At 39.2% G+C, this 12,066-nt stretch overlaps 1 protein-coding gene across 1 annotated transcript in view; it reads right to left on the reverse strand.

The window, feature by feature from the left end:
• Positions 1 to 11,819, reverse strand: part of LOC105454604 — a 15,446-nt gene extending 3,627 nt beyond the window's left edge. Inside the window, exons 1-3 of the mRNA XM_011697324.1 lie at positions 11,435 to 11,819; positions 6,435 to 6,514; positions 5,499 to 5,598 (exon numbers count right to left, since the gene is read on the reverse strand). Coding sequence (XP_011695626.1) covers positions 5,499 to 5,598; positions 6,435 to 6,507 — 173 coding nt within the window. The 5' untranslated portion in view covers positions 6,508 to 6,514; positions 11,435 to 11,819. The remainder of the gene's footprint in view (positions 1 to 5,498; positions 5,599 to 6,434; positions 6,515 to 11,434) is intronic.
• Between the last annotated feature and the right edge of the window lie 247 nt (positions 11,820 to 12,066).

Below are 12,066 nucleotides of genomic sequence, written 5' to 3' on the forward strand. Positions count from 1 at the left end.
ATGATCAGATTTAAAATGTTAACCGTACACTTAATATTGAATTGTGATATTTTTACAAAGGAAATTTTTCGGCTTTTTTTAGACGCAATTTGTTCATGTTAGGACAAATGAATTAGAGGAATTCATTATTTCAGTGGTATGTATTTTGCTTGTAATTTTATAATAAAAAAATAAAAAAAAACGTAGTGAGCATAGTGTGCATATACTCATACATTATAAGCTTGTTTAATTTTAAGAAGTCTTTGGTCTTTTTTTTGCCAATCATTACATAGACAATATATATACATTCTCTCTCTCTCTCTCTCTCTCTCTCTCTCTCTCTCTCTCTCTCTCTCTCTCTCTCTCTCTCTCTCTTCCTCATCTCTTATGAATAATTTTTATAAATATTTTTTTCTGAATACATATGTGTGTGTGTGTGTATGTTTTTATACATATGACTAAAAATTAAAAATTTAGCAAAAATGCCTAAGGGACTATTGAACATCCTTACCTTTTCTGTGCAATATTAATACTTAATGCACAGTAAAAGATTGACATCACTATTAAGCAACATAAATACAATTAATTGTAAAATAAGAAAACACCGAAAAGTGCAATAAAACAATTTGAAATAATATTAAGCCTATAATATATATTGTAGAATATAATAAATATGATTAACCTAAATTGAAATTCTTTTAACTCAATTATAAATTTCAAGTTGTTTTTTTTAACAGAAGCATTAATAGTTTTTAAGTAACTGTTTTAATTAAGCAATCAATGAGAAATTTTCACTTATCGAGTTTTAGAAGAAAAAATAATAAATAAGTAGAATATTTTCAGTTTATCCTCAATTTTATATTATATGTATTTAAATAAAAATTTAATTTTTTAAAATCATGGTCATAAAGACTGAAAAACAGATGTAAAATTTTAATAAAGTAAATGTTACTTTGGTTTTCGATTCGCTTAAGAAATTAAAATCAATAATAAAATGTAAGCGTAATTATCTAACATAATTCTTCCATAATTTAAAATCATAAGTATTAATTTAATAATAATAAAATTTTAAACATATTAAATTTTAATTCTGTCTTTATAAATAAATTTTCTTTTTCTTACAATTATTTTTTGCGGCAATATTAGAATAGGATTTAGAAGAGGGATAGTATAGGTTCAAAGATAGGATTGTATATTTTTTACACAACATACACGAGAAGGCGTAAGAAAAAATTATATAATTGCCCAATAAAATATTAACTTTTCTTTGTTTTGAATGTTTTATTAATATTACATGTTTATTGGCACAAATACTGCTAATACTCTGAAATGCTGTAAAATTTGATTAAATTAAAATACCAATACAACAAAAAACGATAATCATCCTTTGCAGTTCTATGTTGAACTCGACATAATGCTTTGCGATAATCTGTCACGTAATTTTATTTCGAATCAATATATAATTAGCAAATTATATTTTTGGAATCTTCATAAATTTCTTTAAATAATAAAAATTAATTAATGTTACACCTGCCAATTAAGTAAAATTGTAAACTAAATATCTTTGCTTATTTACGAAAAATTTAAAAAGAGATAATATTACAAAGAAATAATATTAAATATTATAATCAAAGCATCTTTTTACATAAAGAATTTATATGATACGATAAAAGATAGAACGCATTACTCTCATTATTCTACACATAAACGACAATAACGTAAATAGTAGCATAAATAAGTGGATTAATAATTATTAATAATAACGTAACAAAATATTAAGTTAATGATTACACTAATTATCGTCCAATCCATGTAATTATGTAAATAGCGAATATTTTCTGACTACACTACATTTGGCGTAAAAATAAGGCTATTAAATATTAAATAAAAAATATATGATTTTACGGTATATTTATCTTCGTTAATCATCTTAATTATTTTACATAAATTATATTTATGAAGGACGGATGTGAAAACTATTAATCATTATATGTATTTAGTTATGATTTTACCTACTCAGATGAATAAACTTCATCCTTAATGAACGAAAATATCATACAATTACCTGCATTATCATTATACGTGTTACATTAGTGTAACCACATAATGCTTTAAAACAAACATAATCATCTAGCTACCTTCTCTCTTTGCTTTTTCTACTAACCACGCATCATTTTCAAGTACATTTCCAGTACCGAACGATTACTACGGTATATCTTGTAAATTCTATCCAATTTAAGTACAAGTAACTCTAAAAGCAGGAGCGTACTTGCTTCATACAAGCTTTATACTGTGGCTCTCCTACTTATCTGAAGAACACTAAGCGTCACAAGATCAATCTGAGTTCGATTCATCTTCTCCGCTTCCTACGTCTACTCTTCCACTCGTTCAGACGATCGTACTTGTGCACGGCTCGTCTGACGAATTCCTCGAGATTCGGCGTGAAACCGACTGTCTTGTCGGCGGAACGCCCGAAGTCGAGGACGCCCGGTAGCGCCCACGGGAACATGACCGCGGCTACGCCGAGCACCCCGGCCGCCATCGCGACGAACGGTGCCGCGGTGACGCTGAAGATGCCATAGCTCAACGGATTTAAGAAGGAAAAGTACGTGAAAGCCGTAGTTATGTACTGCAATACGCCGCCTGGCGATATATCGAAATCATCGTCATCATCGTCGTCGCCGTCGGGCAACGATCCCGAGGCGCCTGAAGCCGGCGACAAGGACGGGCTAGCAGCAATGCTCGCTAGACCGGAGACAATAGGCCGACTCGGAAGACTCGGCAATGCCGGCAGTTGCAAGGAACCCGGCACTAACGCGTTGTTGGACTGACCTTTCACCGGGCCGGGTTTGACCAGGTACACCGGCAAGTCGGACACAGACGGGTTTTCGGAACCGAGACTGCCGGCGGAAGCGCCGGCAGCTGGTGGAACGATCGCGGAACTCGACGCGTCATTGCCGGTGCCAACGGCGGGACCGTCGACGGACGATCCGACGGGGCTCGCCGTTGCTTCCGCCTCCGGAACGCTCGTGCCGGACATGCTGATCTGAGTGCTCTGGAACAACTCGATGGTCGACAGTCCCGAGGATTGAACGGGATCCGGGGTCTCACTGGGATCTTTCTGGGAATCGTAATAGTCATGTTGACCCGGCTGCAGCGTTTCGAGCGGACTATACGTCCCTGTCGACGCGGTTACGTAACTGTTCAAAGAATCCTCGTGGAAGAGATCGGTGAACGCATCAGTGTACTTCTCGCTCTCGTCTACGTTACCGTAGCTCTGCGTCGCTAATGAGGTCTGCTGCTCCTCCGCGATCGCCGGTGCGCCGCTCGGCGTGAACACGTTCGTGTTCGAGACGTGCGAGTTGACGATTATGTTCAGATCGGTGCACCCTTCCTTGCTTTGAATCGTATTGTTCACTCGAGTATAAGTATTTATCATAATCGTCGGGCAGTTTGTGCTCTGGGTCGACGGGGTAGGGAAATTATCGATCTTCTGCGTGGAAGGCTCCTTATCCTTGTCCTTCTGAGAAGTGAACATTATATGAACATTGGGCCTCTGTGCCAGTTCCAAGGACTCCGAGGAGGATCCTGAGGAAGCCGCTTGATCGGCGACTACCGTGTCTGTTTCCGGCGCTTTCAATTGCGTCACGGTAACATTCGGCTTCTTCAGGCCGTCGTTCAGGATATGAACCACCGTGTTCTGCGTCACGTGTGTCAGAGGATTGAAAACGGTTTTGTTTCGCAGCGACGCCACTTCAGACCAGGAAGAAGGAATCAAGGCAGCGGAAGGATCGTATTGGGGACGGGCGATTGTATTCGGATTTGACCATTGGATTGGATAATTCGCGTCTATTTTATCGAGATCCTGATTCGACGGTACATCCTGAAGAACGACGGTCTCGTAATTGTCGTCGTAAGTGCTGATGTTCAACGGACGATTCGGCTCCAAGTTTTCGTAGATCGATTCGAAGACCGGCTCGATCGGTTTGTCGTCATTATAATGGAAATATTGCGTGCTGTTCGGAACGACCGCCGGTACCTTCAACCAGTGGATGATCTTCTTCACGCTGGAGTCGAGGATCGGATCCGTGTGATCGAAATAGTTGTTCGACGACAGGATCGGCGTCTCTTCGGAGAGACCTGACTCAAGACTGGATTCCTCCTCCAGAGACGAAGTGTATCTGTCGTAATTATATAGATCCTCGATGTCCTGAAGTGCGTCATTCGGCCAGTTCTTCAAGTACGCGTTATATTTCACGGTAGTATCTCCGTGCTCGTCTCTCGTTTTATTCCCACCACCAACTTCCTGACTCGGCGACTTCTGGACGGACGAGGAATGACCGCTCTTCATCGGCTTGGACGTCGCGTGATTGTTCGAGCCGACAGGCTTCCTCGCAGCTGTTCGCGTGAAGTGGCCCTTTGCTGGCGGTCTCACTTGAATGCCGGTAGAGCCAACGCCGTTGCCATTCTTCAGTTTCGCATTCGACGCGACGTTGCTGGCATTTCGCCGATTCGCAGTCGAGTATGGATACCGAAGCTTGACAAAGTTTCTGTGGGACGTAACTGCGTTCCTGTGGGGGACTGCAGAGGGTCGACTGTGACCAACGACTTCGGATTTCGAATTCGGCATCAAGGCCGTCTCCGCGCCGTGCGCCGAGTTTCTTGAATTATTCAAGACGTCGCGCTGGTTGCCGCCGATGCGACGAGAGGAACCAGTGACGACACCCGGCTTCGAGTTTCCAAGAGAAATCACAATCGAGTCTGTAGTTTTACGAATTGAATTGCGATCTTTATGCGTAGACAGAGTAACGGCATCTGCCTGAGATTCGCTCGGTACATTTGTCCTCGCTAATTGCGAAGACAATCTATTTACACCGTGCACCAACTTCCAACGTGACGTCTCGCCTCCGATACCCTTGTTCACGAATGAGTCGGACCTAACCGAACTCGACTTCCGATGATTTTCTACAACAGAGATATCGTCATTTGTCCTCTCGAAACCAGATGCGTGAGTTGTCAAGACGCCATTTCCTGCTGAGTATGAGTACCTCGTCCGAGCGATTAGCGATTCGAGATTTTCATTCGAAGTCACACCAGATTTCGATCTCTCTAAATTTCCAGTATTTGTTTTTCCGAAATAATCTGTTCGACCGATATTTAAATCGGGTCTAAAACTTGTCCAATCTATCCTTTCATTGTGATTTAATTTAGAATTGCCAGAAGAAGAGTGAAACAATGGTCTGTCTACCTTATTCGAACTTTGAGCAGTAGTGACTTTCGCGATACTACCTAACACATCCGTCCTTGAAAAATGTGGAGGAGCGTTTATCGCTCTGAATTCAGGTATCGTCCAGATACCGTCGATCTTGGAACGACGAGCGCTAAGCGATCGCGCCGTCGCGTTCGGGGCGAAGTCGCTCGCGCGTAAACCGAATGCGTTATGCTCGCGCGACGAATCGGAACTATCGCGGAAATGTGTGATATGCGACTTTCTATTACTTCCGGAAGTCCCTGTATACCTGCTATCGTCTCGAACAATGTCGTGTGACTTGCTCGAGACTTGGATGCCTCTCCATCCCGCGTCGTTCCTTTCTATCGTCTTCGCTTGCGAATCTGCGCCTGAAAAGTAAGAAACGATTTTGAAAAATGAATTTTTATTTTCGACTTTAGAGAAGGATTCTAACAAAACCAGTCAACACGTGCAACGTCGATAAAGCTTGGCGATGATGCGCTAATAGCGAAACACGCGCGGAATCGCGGAATCCCGTCGCGTTTCTCGCAATGCCTTAAATTCGTGCGACTGCCAAGTTAAAACACTTCCGTCTTAGGAAATTCGATTTTGCAAGAAGAAAAAACGCGGGTGGTAACGTTAGCGCACGAGAAGTAGTGGCGTAATTATGGCTTCACGAAGACAACAAGCTGTTATCCGGCACGCTACCACAATTGATGCTATTGAGTAATTACGCGATTGATGCCTCGTACGCGTTTTCTCCATAATTGGAACATTGAACGCAAATTCAATCCTTTTGAAGAAGAAATGAATAACTCGTTAGTCGTTACCATACATAGAAAGAGAGAAATGCAGTTGAGAATTATTGTCACAAATACAAATCTGCAGCGCGAGTAAAACGCAAGTCGGCGGACTATCGTACCTACTTATACCTAATCACTATTTAAACATTCTCTGGCTGTCGTAATTAAGATACATTAAGAGATAACAGATCTGCAATTGAATAAGCACGGTTCATTGGCTACGATTGCACCGCGAAGAAAGCATCAATTTTGCGTTTAGAAAACACCGTTTCCTGCTGCCAAGCTCGTCACGTTGCACGGTTTTGTTGCTTAATGATCATTTTATTGCACCGTTCATTTCCCGATCGGGTCGTAACTCGAAATATTATACATATATTATTATAATATTATCGTCATCATGATTTCTTGTAGAATATACCCACCATTCTGTGGCCTGGTATCACCCGATCCTGCTACCAGCAGGACCACCACGATCTTCAGCAGCTGCATCCGCATTTTCGCACTGAAACAAAAAACGAGGAAAATTATTTTACAAATAGGATCTAAATGAAAGACCACGGAGAGAGAAAATTTTGTTCAACTCGTTTACAAATTCTGTGACATTACTGGGGATGATGCGCGACGAATTGTAAAGAGACAGCGGGACGATCCCGCGAATCGATACGCGAGGCTAGAGGCTGTCTCGTGTCCTCGACACGATGACCTACACTCAAACGCTGAACCTGATCTTGAGCAACAATCTAGATCTCGGATAGATAGATCTCTCGTTGCACTATGTCATCGAAGAAACCAGTCAACAGGAAGAGAGCACAGTGCACCGGTCGCAAAAAAACGATCTTGCGTGATCGCGATTGCACGGCTCGTACGCGAGGAAAGAATGGATGGTCGGAAGTGGTGGAGCAAGCGCGCGGAAGTCGAAGGTTTTAATTTTACGACCGACAAAAGACGCGACGCTTGCATTAATATTCATGAGGACGGGTACGCATCAAGTTATATTGCAAGGATTTGATATCTGCACTATGTACTTATATGTTTCAACAGTTGTTCTTACGATAATCCAACACAATGTGTCGGATTGTATAAAATGCGAAGAAATATTAATTTTTAAATCACCACGCCCAAAAAAATCACAATATCGATCAGACCGCTCTTACATCTGACAGACCGCTATTATGCTCTCGCTAATTTTATAAGTTAATTATAATAAAAATGTATGTTTTCTGAATATTTGTGATGGGAAAAAGGAAAACTGTATTTTAATGTGAGGGTTAACAAAAAAATCTCGTATACAATAGAAATAAAATATATTTAAATGGTGATAAATAAGAAAATTGTTGACAAGTAACGTTTCAATAGCGGTCTGTGAGACCGATACAGTAGTTAACCCCAAACGTTATTCTTTAATTTATTGTAGAATAATATTAAACAAAATAGAAATAATTTGATTCTTTTACTCTCCATTTTTTGATAATTTATTTCTTGCTGTTTTACAATTTCTGGAATTGTAAATATAAACGGTGATATAACAAATGCTAAATTATTTGCATATACGTAAGACTCCGGATATTAAATTTAAATATTAAACAACGTCAAAAACGATAAATGATAAAGACGGATTTGAATTAATTTTTTTAGTATAATTTGTATATGAATTTTCAATTTACGGTATAGATATAATCTCCCTTACCCGAATATCAAGAGTTTTACAACTACATCGGACACAATTGAAAAATGCATCCAATCGTTAGTTTGGTTACCAATGACGCAATTGTCGAGACAGTTGCCTCTGGCGAGTTTACATAGACTGCACGGCATGAATTTCTGATCACCGATTTGTCAACTAAGGTCTCGATTGAAAGTATCGTTCGTATTCGACGCTCATTTCCGATTGTTCCAATCGTCTATGCACGCGGAATGCGAACAATAACATTACTTTACCATTGACGTAAGTTAGACATTCATCTACGCAATAAAATTTCGTGAAATTTCGTCCGGTGACGTCTGCAACGCAGATAATATAACATTTTTTAAGAACCTTGAAACTCGAATAAAAAATCGAAATAATCGCTCCCTAAATATATAAATCGTAATCGACAGATATCGATTGAATATTTATAAATAAAATATCGATAAATAAATATAAATCAAATTCGGAAACTACACATCGTGCAGATGATATTTTAATAATTAAATGTTGCCTAGTATAATGTTGTATAGTAGCTGCGGGCGTGCAACGGCGGGGGAGGGCTGATCATAAATAAACGTAAAGTTCTTCCTCCGGCGTTGAAATCTCCGCCGAAGGTTTCAACGAAGGCTCTCAACCTCGGCCTCGGAGGATCCAATGCGCCGTAAACCCTACATTAACATCTCCCGTGGATGGAATTCTCCGAACGATCGCGAGTGATTGTCACGCGGATGTTTTTTTACCGTTGCATTTTTTCCATTTTTATATACGTGTCCGCTAACGGTACCGAACGGGCGTCGATCTTCTTCGGGCGTCCACCGTATGTGACGCCGCGTCGTGTATCTCGGGGAAACGTGAGCGGTCGTGGTGTACGAGAAGTCCGACAAGACATTATTCCATCGGTAGAATAGCCGGTAGAATCCGACGCGTGAATTCTACGAGCGGGGCACGTACCGTTAACCATTTGAATGTTTCTTCACGAACCAGAAAACCGCTCGCGGGCGATTTCTGTTGAGCCGCAAACAATCTTGTGAAGAGATTTATAATTCTGAACGGAAGTGCCGGATGAGAGTAATATAGGTATTAATTGGGCAATATATTCAAGTGCATTAATTTCTTTGTTAAATATAAACATTGGAATTTCAAGCGTGTCGCAAAAATTAAGGTTTAATTTTCAAACACCATAAACTTCTCAGAGGGTTTGCATGCGAAAATGTATTATTAAAAATTATTAATAGAAAAAAACAAAGTTTAAAATAACGAGAGATTATCACTTCTTATGGTTATAATAACTTTATTATAGCGTGTAGTATGTGAACGCTTTAATTTAATATATAATAATTAGCGTTTCAAGAACAAGAATTTCAATTTGGGTATAATTATTTAAATTGAGTCGATAGTTTTAATTTTCTAATGAACAGAACCGTTGTACGCAACAATAATTGTTATTATTATTCATGCTCTTTTTATTTACGCACTGACTATTTTTGGTGGCAAGCACGGTAGCAATTTTCCGTAACATTCTAGCGTAAATAGACGCAAATGCATTTACGGGGAATTGTGCCCCCTCCCCGTACCTAATTCAATTCACTCAATAACGAGCGAAGTTTAATATACAGGTAATACTTAACAAATCACAATAAATAAAAAGAGAACCGATAATACAATATCTTGTTCTATTAAATGTATCAGTAAAATATTATTTCCATAAAAGCTAATAGGAGTAATAGGAGATATTCAAATGAAAAAAAAAACTGGAACAGTTCGAAATGTATCGACCTTCAAGCCGAGTCGGTCTGATAGAGGGAATCGTCAAAGATTATTCGTAATATTCCGAGATCGCTATAAAAACGAGATCCCTGTTTCCGGAACGCTGAACGCCAGCGGAAAAGATCGTGCGCAATAAAGATACGCTATTTAACAAACAGATTTGCGCTCTGACGAGCGCCGAACATCCACCGCCGGTTAGAATTAGATTGCGGCGGATAAGAAACGAGACGAGACAAGGCATGAAGAATGGCAGAACGATCGGCCGAGAGCGCGTCTACTCGATCATTCGGGTCAGTAAATCGCATTAATTTCAACGCGACCAGATCGGATCTTATTCAGAAGGGGTAGAGATAAGCGGTTGCGTTATGGAAATCGGATACGCCTCCACCGTGACCATTTCGCGCAATAGACGTTTTTCACGCAAAACTCTTATCGATCTTTAACTTAACCCACATTAATAACGATAATGCTTGCTACTTCGTTATCACAAAAGATGCAACAGCTAACTTTTCATCCGCATGAAGCTTTCATTATGAAAAATAGTTCCACTGAAACATGAAAAACTAAATAATTTAATGACACAGAGGGAGAGGGAGAGAGAGAGAGAGAAAGAGAAGGCTACGAACAAAAATTGAAAGTATTCACGTATAAGAGAAATGTAACAACTATTTTTTTGTTATATATATGAGTTTGACTTTTGCCGGAATTTTAATAAAAATTTTTTTTCAAACAGAATATTTTGCCGAAAGTCACATATCCTCCCTCCAACCCTTGTTGGAAATGTCAAAGTAAATTTATAAAAATTTTTCATATCGATATTTCAAATTATGATAGAATAACAAAAATTTTGTTAAGCTAATTAAACTTTTGTACACGTAAATATATATAAACAAACATATTAATTTAATTATTTTAAATTTATGAAAATTTTAATTTGTTATTAGCAAAATTTTAATATTAAAGAGATCTCAAAAGTTCAAAATTTTTAACAAAATAAAATATTTATTAAAGGTCCAGCCTTTAACAATCAATGCTCGATTTAGTGGAAATAGGTCACCTAGCATATTAAAATAACCTGTGCATTCATTTTCAGATCACTTTTGGAGCGTGGCATATAACTCCAAAAGTGCTCTTATTATCTTTAATCATCTAATGAGACAATATAGTAAGGCGTGCAACACGATTCAACAAGTGTAACGTAACGTAATGATGCAAAAAAAGAGAAACAGGAAGAAGAGCAGCGAGCTCTTCACGAGGAAGTGACTACAAGTTACAGCGCAATGAAATAGATACAAGAGTAATTGATCAGCGGTACCATATCTTGAACCTGGGCCTGCAATGCTTCTTCTTGTTTTTTTTGTATTTTAACCTCGTTATAAAATCTCTCATTTACATTTCTCAACAAGATATCTTGGCGCATTTATTCAAATTCTCAACCGTTATATAATTATAAATGCGGAAATTGATTATTAATTATTTTGAATAAATTCCGTTATTTTTATGCCTGTTTTTTTTATATAATATTAAAATTTTTATAATGTAATATCGCATTTAATATAGATAATACTCATCAGACAGTCAAAAGGCAGCTACAATTTTTTTAAAAGAAAGAATATTATAAATCAATGAGTCGGCAAATGCAGACAAAATTTAATTAATAATCCATATTTCGAAGAGAATTACAAATAGTATAAATCAAAACTATTTCTACAGCATTTCCACATCATTTATTAAAGAGGAAGACAAATATTGCGAATTTTAAATACTGTATTACATTTTTATTCGCGGTGGCTGTATATCTTTATTTAGATTTTTCTAAGAAGAAAAACAAGCCAATTTTTATATAATAGAATAATTAAAATACTTATCATTAAAAAATCAACACTAAAAGCAAAGGTTTTAACAAATTCGCATAATTCAATAAATTAAATGTGCTATAAAATTAATCATAAATTATCGAGGTCTTACCTATATGTCAATTAATTTGATGGAACATCGAATCACTTCAAACGCGTTCGCTACACACACCCGACGATCTCGCGGAGCGCACGATCGCGAAAATACGTGAAACGGCTTTACGGTGCGAACCCGCCCGAATCCGCGTTCTTCGACGATCACCTATTCGGAAAGAAAAGAAGAAATACCACCAAAAAGAGCCTCGAACGCTTAGAATCAACTCCGGAATCCAATCGGGTACCACGGGATATTCGAAAATTCGCGATTCGGGGAGAAAGAAAGGAGGCGATTGCGACGTGTCGCGAGATCCGGACGAAGCGAGACCGGACTGAAGCGAAGAAGAGTATCGGAAGACGCGTGTCGACTACCCGGACGATCTTTCGACAATGGTGCACGGCTGACTGGCTGCCCGACAAGTCGTACTCGCGTACCCAGGTTGGAGAAGGTTGGAGAAGGTTCGTAAGCGGGGCCGAGGAAGAGGGTACGGTGCACGCGCGCTCGCCTAGCCGTGAGGCGGCAAGTCGAACGAAGGTGGAGCGCGCCTGGCCGGCGTGCGCGGGCCTTAGGACCCGTTATACCCGACGGTGCTACGAGATCCGCCCGAGTTGAACAACCTTCGCCCGTCGTCGTTATTGCCAGATACA

The sequence above is a fragment of the Wasmannia auropunctata genome, unplaced genomic scaffold (assembly GCF_000956235.1).
Source record: "Wasmannia auropunctata unplaced genomic scaffold, wasmannia.A_1.0 LD335980.1, whole genome shotgun sequence".
Classification (NCBI taxonomy): domain Eukaryota; kingdom Metazoa; phylum Arthropoda; class Insecta; order Hymenoptera; family Formicidae; genus Wasmannia; species Wasmannia auropunctata.